The sequence below is a fragment of the Trachypithecus francoisi genome, unplaced genomic scaffold (genome assembly GCF_009764315.1).
Source record: "Trachypithecus francoisi isolate TF-2019V2 unplaced genomic scaffold, Tfra_2.0 Lachesis_group7, whole genome shotgun sequence".
Classification (NCBI taxonomy): domain Eukaryota; kingdom Metazoa; phylum Chordata; class Mammalia; order Primates; family Cercopithecidae; genus Trachypithecus; species Trachypithecus francoisi.
Window position 1 is genome coordinate 93302488 of NW_022681472.1, and position 14813 is coordinate 93317300.

Below are 14813 nucleotides of genomic sequence, written 5' to 3' on the forward strand. Positions count from 1 at the left end.
TTTTATTCACAGAAATTTGAAGGCAGAAAGGATCCTGGAAAACACCTAGTGTCACCTCACTCAGCCCCCAGACACAAAGGCCGCACCTCTAAGGCCAGGACTCCTCCCTCCATGCCATGCTTGGAAAAGACTCCACAGTCACAGGGTTTCATCTGGAAGAACTCCTGTCCCCAGTTTCAGGTCCCAGAGGCCCCAGATTAATTCTGAGGAATGACAAATCCTAGAAGAGTCTTACCTGTACTAACCAGGGTGCTGTTGTTGTACAGGGTTCCCAGGTGAGGCCCAGAGAGTGACAGGAACGTGTGGAGTTTGTTGAGGTAATACCGGAACCGGGGCCGTGTGAGGACCGATCGGATGATGATATTGCCAAGAGAATGGCCAATGAAGCTGTGGAGAGACGGAAAGGGTACCCGTGAGTGTGACGGTGAACGCTGGTGCCCAAGAGCGCAGTGCTGGAAGCCTCAGGGGCCAGCGTCCTCCACCTCCCACTGAATGTAGGGGCACTGGCAAAGAGCCTGGGGACTGCCAACTCATCCTCATCAGGTTTCCAAACCCTGACCATGAGAAGCCTGAGATGGGGTCTTTGTGAATAGGAGCTCTGTGCCCAGTCAGGGGAGAAGTGTGGGCATTTCAGCCAGCTTCTTGCTGTTAGAGCAGCCTGCCTTTATTCCACATGCGGGAAGGGAAGGTCCTTCCTGAAATGCACCTCTGAACATTGAAATCTCCTGGTCATTCATAGGATCAGGTCCCAAGTCCTCATCCTGCTTGGCAGGCCATTCATCCTCTCCTTCACCTGCTGTGTATGTACTGAACCACCTGCTTACAGCCCATGCTGTTAGACCCCCTCCTGCAGGCTCTGCTCCAGCCATACTCCTACTCACAGGCCCACGTGTTCAATGCATCATTACTCTCAAGTTAAATACTTATTTATTGAGAGTCTATTATATGAGAGGCTATACCTCCCTACCTCTACTCATGATGAGCATACAACCAGCCAAGAAAAGAAGTCAGTGTCAGCCTATGAAGCTGCCTTACCTAGCTTTTCTTTTATTCTTTTTTTTTTTTTTAGTCTAACCTCTATAGGCTTCATTTGTGGAATAAAGAAGTAATATTTTATATCTGAAGACTAAATGGGATAATGCATATCAAGGGATTAGCACTACATCTACATATTCAAATGCATGAAAAATGCAAGCTGCTTACTAGCACTGTCATCACTGAAACAGTTGGTACAGTGTAAGAATAAAAGCAGTGCTGATTGGAACCCTCTCTTTGGGGCGGGCAACTCATTCTGCTTTTTCTTTTCTTTTCTTTTTTTTTTTTTTTTTTGAGATGCAGTCTCACTCTGTTGCCAAGGCTGGAGTGCAGTGGCGCAATCACGGCTCACCGCAAGCTCCACCTCCCGGATTCACACCATTCTCCTGCCTCAGTCTCCCAAGTAGCTGGGACTACAGGCGCCCGCCACCACGCCTGGCTAATTTTTTTGTGTTTTTAGTAGAGACGAGGTTTCACCGTGTTAGCCAGGATGGTCTGTATCTCCTGACCTCGTGATCTGCCCACCTCGGCCTCCCAAAGTGCTGGGATTATAGGCGTGAGCCACCACGCCCGGCCTATTTCACACATCATCTCAGTGCTAGTTCCCCTTAATAGATAAGAAAACAGAGGTTTAGAGATTTAGAAACCTTGCAAAAGGTTCTGTATCTGGTACATGGTAAGAAACAAGATTTCAACTTGTGAGTGTTAGAACAAGAATTCAAACCTAGGAATTTTTGTTTTAAGTCAAATACTCTTCCTACAGAACTACAAAAATTGTTATTCTCCCTGACATAAACTATGGCAGGTATGAATGTGTACAACAGACCTGGTACTTATTTCTGCTTTAAAAATAATTTATTAAAAGTCACAAGTTAGCTTAGCTCAGTGGTATACAGAAGGCATCATCATATTGCTTTTATACAGCAAATACTCAAAAATGTCCCCCCTCTTCCCCCAGCATTAACTACCTGTGGTTTCCTTTTACCTAATTCGGGATATGGAGAGGTTGTACAACTGAATGTGTTGAATGATTTCATCCAACAACCGATCCGTCATGGTATCAAAATCTGCAAATGTGTCCATCTGGAAGAAGAGAGAGGAACAGGTGTTGGGTATGGTTGTGGCGGGGGCTGGGCTCTGTGCACAGCCTGTCTTCTTCCACTAAACACCGTGGTGTCTACTGGGGTGTGCCTACCTCTGATGTTAGGGCTACAGGATGAGATATGAGCTCTGGACGAAAGGCCCACAGACTGGGGCTCTAAGGAAGAAACATGGAGACGCTCAGGAACACTCAGCTGGGAGGGCGGCTGACACTGAAGTAGCAAGCTTGTGGTGCCGACTGCCACACCATGTGCCTGGAGTGTCAGCATGCCGCTGGGATTGCTGCCCCCGCTTCACAGAGGAGGAAATAGGCTCTGGGAGGGGAGGCCGCCTGTTCACCTCACATGACCCAGGGTTCACACCGAGACAGGCCTCACTGCAGAGGCCCTCCCCTTTCTGTGGCATAGCCTTTAGAGTATGCAGTCAGCTTTGGGAAGGATCGTAAAGTCACCCACGTCTTAGGATGGATAGTGGAAGGACCCAGGAGATCAAAGGAAGAGGAGGAACGCCACACATGTCCTTGAATATTTGAAGGGCAGCAATAAGGAAGATATATTAGATTGGTTTATATAACCTCAAGGGCTAACTTTTAGAAACATGAACTAGAGTCAAAGGGAAATAGATTTGGGACCAATATCCAAAAATGTTTGAAAAGTCCCTCATATGTGGAGCTGTCCTATAACATCATGGGCTGCCAAGAGCTAGGAAAAGTGAACAGGATGTCCCACAAATGTCCATCCAGTGAAGAAAGGAGTACGTGTTGGGGGATAGGAGTGGTGAAGAGAAGACCTTTATGAGTTTCTGTCACCTGCCATCCAATGAGCTTTGAGGTGTGACAGAATAAAGCATACTGCAAAGTCTCTAGACTTCCTGGAATAAGAAAGAACCATAAGCTCTTCTGCTTATGGGATCTGTGCCTTGGACCTGTTGCTTCCCATCTAAACCTCAGTCTCCTTATTTATTAAAGGGGGAAAGTGTCGCTACCTCCTTAGTGCCATGTTAAAAATTAGATAAAATAGGACAGGTGCGGTGGCTCATGCCTGTAATCACAGCACTTTGGGAGGCCAAGGCAGGTGGATTACAAGGTCGGGAGATCAAGACCATCCTGTCTTACATGGTGAAGCCCCGTCTCTACTAAAACTACAAAAAATTAGTTGGGTGTGGTGGCACATGCCTGTAGTTCAGGAGGCTGACGCAGGAGAATTACTTGAACCCAGGAGGTGGAGGCTGCAGTGAGCCGAAGTTGCACCACTGCACTCCAGCCTTGGCGACAGAGCGAGACCCCGTCTCAAAAAAAAAAAATTAGGTAAAATATACCTAAGAGAGATGCTGCTTTTTTTTTCTCTAACTTTTCAGAGCCTATTTCCTCATCTACAAAATATTAATTCAACATACACATTATTTAAACAAGTGGCTATAATTTTGATGCCTGAGTTGACCATGATGAGCTATGCTTTGGAAATCACAGTAGGTTTAAAAAGTAATACCAGGAACTCCCCAACCAAGGCGTTTAAAAGTATATTAATACATACTGAAAGTGGACCTGCTGATGAGACAACTTTCTTTTTTTTTTTTTGAGACAGAGTCTCGATCTGTCGCAAAGGCTGGAGTACAGTGGTGCGATCTCAACTCACTGCAACCTCCGCCTTCCGGGTTCACTCCATTCTCCTGCCGAGTAGCTGGGATTACAGGTGCCTGCCACAACGCCCGGCTAAGTTTTTGTGTTTTTGGTAGAGACAGGGTTTCACCATGTCAGCCAGGATGGTCTCGATCTCCTGACCTCATGATCCGCCCACCTTGGCCTCCCAAAGTGCTGGGATTACACTGCGCCCGGCCAAGACAACTTTCAAAAAGTAGCAATGCGTCCATAATCAGTACTGAGTCGCCAACTCCTGCAATTAAGTGAATTGTGTAAAGGTCCAGCTCTAAAGACCTGAGGTTTCCAGGTTGAACCCAGCAGCCATGAAGCCGCATCAGAGAGGTGCTAGATGTGCACATCTGGAAGGATTATTTCCTGACTGGCTCTCTCTTACTAACAATTCTTATCTTCCCTGAAAAGAAAACCTCACTAGCACAAATCACAAACACCAAGTGAGCAAGTGCTGCTCACTCATTTCCCTGCTCCCTCCTCTGACTGGCCTGGTTATTCTCTTTTCTTTACTTTTCTTTTCTTTTTTTTTTTTTGAGACAGCATCTTGCTCTTTCATCCATGCTAGAGTGCAGTGGTGTGATCACAGTTCACTGCAACCTCGACCTCCTTGGGCTCACGTGATCCTCCCACTTCAGTCTCCCAAGTAGCTGGGAATATAGGCGTCCACCATCATACCAAGCTAATTTTTGTATTTTTTGTAGAGAAAGGGTCTCACTTTGTTGCCCAGGCTGTTTCTGAACTCCTAGGCTCAAGCGATCTGCCTGCCTCAGCTTCCCAAAGTGCTGGGTGAGCCACTGCGCCTGGCCATCCTCTTTTAGCACTGGGTCAGATTTGTTCATGTATTAAAGTTGGGTGCACACAGGAATTATCTTCCTGGAGATCACATATAGTATCCTCCTCTCCGGGACAGGCTGACATGGACCCTGCCTAACTCCCAGAAGCTCCGTCCCCTCTCCTGTGAGGAGATGGTGATATCAACGTGTGATAGAACTGCCATGAAGTTAAATGAGGAAACAAGTACAGAGTACGCAGATGCTCCAAAAAATCACTTTCTTCTCTCTCCCTCAACATCTATACCTCTGTGTACTGCATGGTGCACAACTTCGCCTAGAGCAGATGCCCAAGTAAAGGCAGCAGAACTGAGTGCCAACAGTTGGGAAGTGAGTCATTACCCAAATAACTTATGCTCTCACTTGCCACCCGCCCTAATGCCCTGTGAAGGCAAAGGCTCCAGTCAACTGATTCACATGTTCTCATTTCTTACCCTTTCCTCTCCCTCCCCAAATAAAACAGCACGTCTTTTCTTTCCAGCCCATCCAAATGCCTGGCCAGCATTTCTTTTCATGGCCTCCTCCTATCTGTGTGTGTCCATAAATTATCATGGTGCATTGAGGAGGCTCATATAAGCATGCATCAAGGGTTCTTTCAGCTCTGGTGTTTTTATCATCATACCTGATTCTTTTCAGACATCAGGAAGTCCAGTTTTCCTCCAGGGAGCCCCAGTTCTATGAACGTCTTTACCAGTCGAAGGTCTGCACTGTTCCCTAAAAATGACAGATAACCCCCACCCCAGTCCCGTAATTAGTCATATAAAATATTGACATACGAGGAATTTCTTTCTCTCTCCCTCTTCCCCAATTTCTACTGGGTTTTCTCAGTTTTGGTTAAGTAGTTAATATAAACAACGAAAACAGCTACAATCCCGGTTCTCCTGCCACCCCTCGGCCCCCCACACTCACAGCCTGGTCCTTTCTAGCAGTCCCACCTCGACAGAGTTATCCCTGATCTGTGAGCATGTGGCTTGTGAACACTCTACATGCAGGAACGGTGGGAGGTACACCGCCTCCCCTTCTTCCACAGCAAATCCCATTTTGCAAGTGGTTCTTTCACATGGCTGATGGGGCACAATGGGACCCCTACCAGCCCCGTCTTCAGTTACTTGCTTAATAGAAGACTATCTAGTACTGCCATTTACAGGTAATCTGCAAGCCTCCCCCTACCTCCCAATTGGCCAATCATGGCACAGTGATCTAAATAGACTAGGACTGTCTCTTGGGAACAAGAGTCACGGCAAAGCAAGCTCTATGGAGGCACAGCAGTGGGCATTGGGGCAGAGGGATGAAAGGTTAAGAATGCAAGGCTATCAAGGCACGAAGAACACAGGAAATGCATTCCCAAAATAAAAGTCATGTGAAAAAAAATGGATTTAATACAACAGAATAAGGTTTATATGCCAGTATAGTGAGGCATAAATTTAATGTTGGTCGTACGGGTTCAATTACGTCTTAATAAATGTTTGTTCTATTTCTTAAAAGTTCCCTGTAGAGACCGGTGCGGTGGCTCACGCCTGTAATCCCAGCACTTTGGGAGGCCAAGGCAGGCGGATCACGAGGTCAGATCAAAACCATCCTGGTTAACATGGTGAAATCCCGTCTCTACTAAAAATACAAAAAATTAGGTGGGTGTGGTGGCGGGAGCCTGTAGTCCCAGCTACTTGGGAGGCTGAGGCAGGAGAACAGTGTGAACTCGGGAGGCAGAGCTTTCAGGGAGCCGAGATCGTGCCACTGCATTACAGCCTGGGGGACAGAGCAAGACTCTACCTCAAAAAAATAAAAATAAATAAATAAATAAGTTCCCTGTAGAGCTGAAAGTTAGAAGCTGATTATTTGGATATATAAATCACTTACTTTACCATGTAAATATGCCCCACAGGTCATAGTTCCAAAATAGTCTGTAAACTGTGAGTGAAAATATCATTCTTTACGAAACTACCCAATGATTCAAAGGAGGATGAACGTGCCACGTGGAATTGGGGGAAGTCCAGGTGTTCGGGGTTGTCCCTGATGCTTCAGGATGACTCAGATATGCCCAAACGCCCACCCATGTTGGTGGCCTGTCAGAGTACATGCCCAAACTTGTAAGGTCGCAGTCACAAAATGGTCATTTTTTTAAGGAAATCTCTGCATTTTGTGTTATGACGTTAATTATTATCCATTCCCTCTTTCATTTTTGTCAGTAAAATTAGGCTCTTTGGTTCCACTGTTGCTATTGTTTGAAGTTCCCTAATGATATGCCAGGGCCTGCCTTAGGAAAACAAAAGCTGCAAGTGTTTATATTCAGCATAAAGTGTTAAGCAAGGGGTGGAAATGGCCCCCTCTCCTTCAGCTACTGAGGGAAAGAGAACTTTCTGCAACTTAAAATTGTCTCAGAAAATATCATTTAATATGATGTTCTTAATAAACTGAGAACATTTATAAGAACACAAATCCTGAGTATTTTGTACAACATGAAGAGTTGCGTCAATATTCATAACTGTTATCAATGTGCTCAGCTCTCTGTTAATACAAATAAGCCCTTGGAAATTGAATTTGAACAAGTGGATCCTGAAAATTCTGCAGAGTTTAGGCAGATGCACCTTGAGGTAGAGAACTCATCTTCCAAAGCACCCTGTGCTTGGTATCAGTTGTGGTTGTCATGACTTGTTGCCCAGTTGATAGTGTGATCCATGGCTCCGTTTTCTGACAGTACAAAATGGGTGAAGCCTCTCTATCTTTATAACATTCCTCATCTTTCATGTGCATGATGGAAAAAAATTGCCTATAGCCTGATCGGATGTCTTATTTTAACAAATATATTGAAAGTCTTATCTCATTTTACTTTAGTGTCATATACATGAGAGGTACAGACTGGTCATGCATGACATTGAGTTGATGAGTGAGAAAGTTTGTTTTGTTCCTGCAAATCTCAGAACCTAGCAAAGTCCCTGGTATAGAAAAGGTATTCTATACGTGGGAGGTAAATAAAAATAGGTAGCAAAATAGTTTGGGCCACTAACCTGAGCTCCTCAAAATGAATACATGTATTCATTCCTCTCCATTTCTTCCTTTATTCAGACCATTGTATTGACTCATGAATTCCATGAATTCGTGGGTTCAAATTACTGTGTTCATGCATTTCATTAATATATTCATTCCCATAATATATTAATTTCATTAATTCATTCACTCCATTCATTCTTTTACTTTGTACACTTATTCTATTAATCATTTATTCCATTTATTTATGTATTGATTTATCCCATTCATTTCTTCACTACATTTATTCATTCATTCATGTATTTTATTTAGTTCACAGATTTTTTGTGACAGAGAGATATTTTCTTTAAGAGCAAGGCCATATCATTTCCTTAGATTCATCATAATTACTGTCATTCCATAGTTGCTAATAGAACATTCTGTTGAATGAATGCTTCACCTAAATTGATGCATAAATATTATAAGTTGTATATATGACAGAATTTGGGAAGAAAACTTGTTTTAGAACTCACCATCCAGGCCATGGACACAGACAACCAGGTGAATTCCATCTTCCAAATTTTCTTCCTCTTCCTCTGGTGGGAAATATGGTATATCAGAAGCTAGTACAGTTAAGTCACTGTACAGAAATCCTTCAATCTTCAGTTCTTTTTTAAATTTTTCTTTGGCCTGATAAAAACTGGAGAATACACTAATTAATCACAAGCCAAGCTGTGTATTTCATGTTGAACAGGAAATGAGCTGGGCTGGTATGTAGGAGGGCTGAGCACCCACAGGCCAAGTGCCTGCTGAGTGGCAATCGCTGACTTGAGTCCCCAGGGGACATGCTAGTGAGTGAAGCTTTGTTCTGAACAAGGAGGCAGGAAAGTATTCTATGAAAACCAAAGCCTCTAGGGGTTTTGGTTCTGCAGATGCTTATGTGATTCCTGCATTGAACAGGAGACAGAATGACAGGATATCAAAGATTCTACCCAGCTCCAAGGCCCCATACAATCTTTAAAAAGTGAAAGCTTCTTGACTTGATTGACACCCAGGCCCACCGTGGCTTGGCCTTCCCCTGCTTCTCCAGCATCACTCCTCACCACTCCCAGCCTCCATAAATAACACATTTCTTATCATTTTCTGCATGAACTACATGTCTTGGCTTTACTTCCATGCCTTGGTGAACGAGGGCCTGTGTGCCTGAAATGCCTTTCTCACTTGGCTATGATGCTCTTTGTCTGGTTACCTGGCAAGACGATGGTTAAGGGACTGGACCCTGGAGTCAGACTGCCAAGGTCAGAATCTCAAATTTGACACTTACTATTTCTTGTTATTATCTGTTATTAGCCTCCTCCTCCTCCTCCTCGTCATCATCGTCGTCGTCTCTTATACTTTTTTCTCAGAGTAGATGCCATCTTCTTTAGGAAGCTTTGCCTGGCCACTATCCCTATTCACACTCATTTCCCCAAGCCAAATTAGGTGCTTTTCCTTCTGGCTCCACCATGCACACATGAAACATCCTATTTACCCAGTCACTGCCCTCATCTACTTTTCTCATGTGTCTGTCTCTCTGTTAGACTGCAGATAAAATAAAAGCAAGGGAACCCCTGGCCAGGCAGCTACTGGACAGCATCTGCTATGTCTGCTGTGTACTCATTGAATTAATGACAAGTACCATATGATAGGTATTTAATATTCTTTATAAAACAAAAAACCCAATGTTTACCTGCCTGTGGCAATTTCTTTTGGAGACACCATTAATATGTAACTCTTTAGCATTTTGCAGAAGGATAAAGAAGATGGGATGTTTGATAAAGCGATTCTATTATATACATAATCAGATATACAGTTTACAGATGGGAGAGCAATGTGAATATAAGCCCAACACAAGGATGAAGAAATGAATTCTGGCATTACACAGGTAAACTTAAAAGCCCCACAATGTTAAAGGGTGTTTGGGAGTCAAATCTGATGAAGAATTGTATTCCTCAAAGGCTCTTAAGGAATTCCCCTTTCAAACTATGAAAAGGTAGAGGTACAATGATATTCATAAGAGTTATAATATTCATAATAAAAATTGAACAAAATTGGCGGGGTGTGGTGGCTCATGCCTGTAATCCCAGCTCTTTGAGAGGCCCAGGCGGGCAGATCAAGAGGTCAAGAGGTCGAGACCATCCTGACCAACATGGTAAAACCCCGTCTCTACTAAAAGTACAAAAATTAGCTGGGTGTGGTGGTGGGTGCCTGTAGTCCCAGCAACTTGGGAGGCTGAGGCAGGAGAATTACTTGAATCCATGAGGTGGAGGTTGTAGTGAGCCGAGATTGAGCCACTGCACTCCAGCCTGGTGAAAGAGCGAGACGCTGTCTCAATCAACCAATCAATCAATCAATAGTTAAAATTTAAAGGTTCATTTGTAAAGAATTTGGTTAATAAATCATGGTATATTCATGCAACAGAATGTTGTGTAATTATTAAAATGATGATGCAAACATAGATTTATAAACATAGATATTTCTAATATATTATTAAATTAAACATTTACAATTGCCATTTATACAGAATGGTCTCATTTTTGTATAAAAAGCATAAATAGATATAGATTCACATAGAAAAAATGTAGAAGAATATACACCATGGTTACATTTGGAGGTAGACTTATTGACCATTTTTACTTCCTTACAGCATTCTGCATTTTTAATTCATATGATATGAATTAAATACATGATATATTATCTATAATATGATATATTACCTTATTTCAATCAGAAAATCACAGATATTTAAATTTTGAAGTAGTATGCATGAAATGGAGAAATATGTGGAAAAATCTAAAAGACTGTTGTGGGAAATGTAAGCCCATCAGCCAGCTTACCTAAACATCCTTTCACTGACTTCCTCATCCAACGTGCTGGAATGGGTAGAAACAACTCCAAAGGATCCCAAAGGCTGATGGGTGATGGGAAACAGGGTCTGTTTGGAAGAGAATCCAGCCCTGGCAGGGGTCTCCTTGGGCACAGATGAGAAAGGGAGACAGGTGGCAGTGCAAGACACAGATAAGTTCACAACCTCCACAGCCTTCAGACTGTCCAGAGTGAAGGTCTCTGCAGAGGTCAGATGGGACCCCATGATGGAAGTGCCTGCCTTCAGCTCTTGGTTTTTCAAAACCTGGGAATGAACGGAATGGGTCACAGTGGGGCACACAGTGCCTGCTTTATGTTTAGCCTCCGGGAAGGCATTCGCTCCTCTATTAAAAGCTGTGTCATCCACAATGCAAGGTGAACCGCTTTGGCTTTGCTGGCCTGTTGAGTTCATGTTGATGGCATCAGCAGCTGATGTATAGCTCCATTCAGGCACCTGATGTTGAGAGAGACCCTCAACCTCTGAGATGCCACTGTTGGAAAGAGCTGGCTGACCCACATTCAAGTCTTTAGGTATGCCCTTTGGGGTTTCCACGAGTGCTCTATGAAGAGATCTGGTCCTGGGGTTTTCAAGTGCTATGACACGTGGTATTTTTAAATTAAGACCTTTGGTTTCAACACCTGGAGTGTTCTCAGTCCTGCCATCAGGAAGACAGTGTCCTTGAGCATCAAACTGCTTCCCTTTCCCTTTGGGGATGTCTATGTATCCAGGGCCCTGCTGGTTGTCAGCATCTAAAGCTATCTCTACCAGGGGATGGTCCGCTCCAGCATCCTGTGTTCCAGAGTCACCACAAAGTTGAGAGCAAGGTCCTGGGGAATCTTGGCTCTTGCTGTACATATCTGAAGGTTCAGCAAAACCTCCACCTTGCTGCTTGGTGTCTGCATCTTCAGCAGCCTCCTCTGGGCTACTGATATGGGGAGCAGATACAGACTTGGTTAACTTAGTGAGTGCCACCTCCCGCTCATCCTCCTCAAAAGGTAAAGAGCTAATGGAGGTGAGAGAAGCCTGGATGCCGCTTGGCAAACTGGTGTTACTTTCTGTGTGCCCACCCTCTAGGGAGTTCCGGTGGAGGGCATGTCTTCGAACAAATGGGTGCAAGACTTCCCGATCACTGGGCAACTCCAGAGCCCTGCTTCGGGCCTCCGACCAGGCAACGGAGCTTGGCTCACTCTCAATGCCTGAATCCGATATGATGGATGAAGATCTCTTGATGACCCCGGATAGCACTGAGAGTTCCTCCTGCTCTTCTGTGTGAGAGTCCTTTAGGGAAGACCTAATATCTAAGGGCTCCCTCAGGGTAGAATTTAGTGGATCACAGGGCTCAGAGGGGGTGAGTTTCAAGCTTAGCAGCACCATCTTCCCCTCTTGATCTATTCCCTTTCCTAGAGTACTTAATTCATGGAGAGTGGTTTTGTCTGAAGAGATGGCATTTTGGTGGCTTCCACCTACTACCACTTTGCTTAGCCCAGTCCTGTCTAATCCATACTTATCTCTAGAGCTCCTATTCTCATGCTGAGCATTGAAGGCCACCAGGGGTTCAGCTCTGGAGGGGTTCTTATTGCTAGATTTTACATCAATGTAGGTCAGCACTGGGGCCTGTCCATCCTCTGGGCCTGGACTCCTTCTAGAAGTATCCACATCTGCCATTGGATGTGTCCCAGCCTCAGATGTTTGGCCAGTCCAACATTCATCTTCAGGCACACCTGCTTTGTTTTGAAATTCACCAATTGTTATATACACCTGAGATTCAGAGCACACATCCATATGATTTTGTGTGGCCACATTCTCAGCCAGCTCTGGACACCTTATAACTTCTTCATCAGAATCCATTTGGGATGGTTTTAGGGTAGACAAGACAAGGTCTTCCCTAAAAGATAAATTGCCATTTGCCATACAGTTATCTTCTTTCTCTTTTAGATTCATTATTGTAGGACTTGTCACTGGAACATCAAAATTAGGATAAACACTCAAGTTATGCCCTATGGAAAAAAAAAGAAAGAAAATTATATCATAGCATAAGAATCTATGTTTACAAGTTATCCAAATGTCTAACTGCATAATAAAGAATTTGGCTTTGAGGACTTGGTTCCAAGATGGCTGAATAGAACAGTTCCAGTCTACAGCTCCCAGCATGAGTGATGCAGAAGATGGGTGATTTCTGCATTTCCAACTGAAGTACTGAGTTCATCTCACTGGCACTTGTTGGACAGTGGGTGCAGCCAATGGAGTGTGAGCTGAAGCAGGGTGGGGCATCACCTCACCCGGGAAGCACAAGGGGTCAGGGAATTCCCTTTCCTAGCCAAGGGAAGCCAAGACAGATGGTACCTGGAAAATCAGGACACTTCCCCCCTAATACTGTGCCTTTCCAATCATCTTAGCAAACAGCACACCAGGAGATTATATCCTGCGCCTGGTTCAGAGGGTCCTACACCCATGGAGCCTCACTCACTGCTTGCACAGCAGTCTGAGATCGAACTTCAAGGTAGCAGCGAGGCTGGAGGCAGGGCGTCTACCATTGCTGAGGCTTGAGTAGATAAACAAAGCAGCCAGGAAGCTCGAACTGGGTGGAGCCCAACACAGCTCAAGAAGACCTGCCTGCCTCTGTAGACTCACCTTCTGGGGGCAGGGCATAGCTGAACAAAAGGCAGCAGAAACTTCTGCAGACCTAAACATCCCTGTCTGACAGCTTTGAAGAGAGTAGTGGTTCTACCACCTTGGAGTTTGAGATCTGAGAATGGACAGACTGCCTCCTCAAGTGGGTCCCTGACCCCTGAGTAGCCTAAGTTGGAGGCACCTCCCAGTAGGGGCCGACTGACACTTCATACAGCCAGGTGCCCCTCTGAGACAAAGCTTCCAGAGAAAGGATCAGTCAGCAACTTTTGCTGTTCTGCAATATACGCTGTTCTGCAGCCTGCACTGGTGATACCCAGGCAAACAGGGTCTGGAGTGGACCTCCAGCAAACTCCAACAGACCTGCAGCTGAGGGTCCTGACTGTCAGAAGGAAAACTAACAAACAGAAAGGACATTCACACCAAAACCCCATCTATACGTCACAATCATCAAAGACCAAAGGTAGATAAAACCACAAAAATGGGGAGGAACCAGAGCAGAAAAGCTGAAAATTCTAAAAATCAGAGCACCTCTTCTCCTCCAAAGGAATGCAGTTCCTTGCCAGCAATGGAACAAAGTTGGACAGAGAATGACTTTGAAGAGTTGATGGAAGTACACTTCAGACAATCGGTAATAACAAACTTCTCCGAGCTAAAGGAGGATGTTCGAACCCATCACAAAGAAGCTAAAAACCTTGAAAAATGATTAGATGAATGGCTAACTAGAATAAACAGCAGAGAGAAGACCTTAAATGACATGATGGAGCTGAAAACCATGGCATGAGAACTACGTGACGCATGCACAAGCTTCAGTAGCCGATTCGATCAAGTGGAAGAAAGGGTATCAGTGACTGAAGATCAAATGAATGAAATGAAGTGAGAAGAGAGAGAAAAAAGAGTAAAAAGAAATGAACAAAGCCTCCAAGAAACATGGGACTATGTGAAAAGACCAAATCTACATCTGGTTGGTGTACCTGAAAGTGACAGGGAGAATGGAACCAAGTTGGAAAACACTCTTCAAGATACTATCCAGGAGAACTTCCTCAACCTAGCAAGGCAGGCCAACATTCAAATTCAGGAAATATGGAGAACTCCACAAATATACTCCTGGAGAAGAGCAACTCCAAGACACACACTTGTCAGATTCACCAAAGTTGAAATGAAGGAAAAATGTTAAGGGTAGCCAGGAGGAAGGTCAGGTTACCCACAAAGGGAAGCCCATCAGACTAAGAGTGGATCTCGTGGCAGAAACTCTATAAGCCAGAAGAGAGTGGGGGCCAATATTCAGCATTCTTAAAGAAATGTATTTTCAACCCAGAATTTCCTATCAGCCAAACTAAACTTCATAAGTGAAGAAGAAATGAAATCCTTTACAGACAAGCAAATGCTGAGAGATTCTGTCACCACCAGGCCTGCCTTACAAGATCTCCTGAAGGAAGCACTAAACATGGAAAGGAACAACTGGTACTAGCCACTGCAAAAACATGCCAAATTGTAAAGACCATCCATGCTGGGAAGAAACTGCATCAACTAATGAGCAAGATAACCAGCTAACATCATAATGACAGGATCGAATTCACACATAACAATAGTAACCTTAACTATAAACGGGATAAATGCTCCAATTAAAAGACACAGACTGGCAAATTGGATAACGAGTCAAGACCCATCAGTGTGCTGCATTTAGGAGACCTATCTC

At 44.3% G+C, this 14813-nt stretch overlaps 1 protein-coding gene across 1 annotated transcript in view; it reads right to left on the bottom strand.

Moving 5' to 3' along the window:
* Positions 1-14813, bottom strand: part of FAM135B (family with sequence similarity 135 member B) — a 237297-nt gene that overhangs the window by 10842 nt on the left and 211642 nt on the right. The window contains exons 12-16 of the mRNA XM_033202781.1: positions 10458-12483; positions 8115-8281; positions 5240-5331; positions 2021-2118; positions 236-387 (exon numbers count right to left, since the gene is read on the bottom strand). Coding sequence (XP_033058672.1) covers positions 236-387; positions 2021-2118; positions 5240-5331; positions 8115-8281; positions 10458-12483 — 2535 coding nt within the window. The remainder of the gene's footprint in view (positions 1-235; positions 388-2020; positions 2119-5239; positions 5332-8114; positions 8282-10457; positions 12484-14813) is intronic.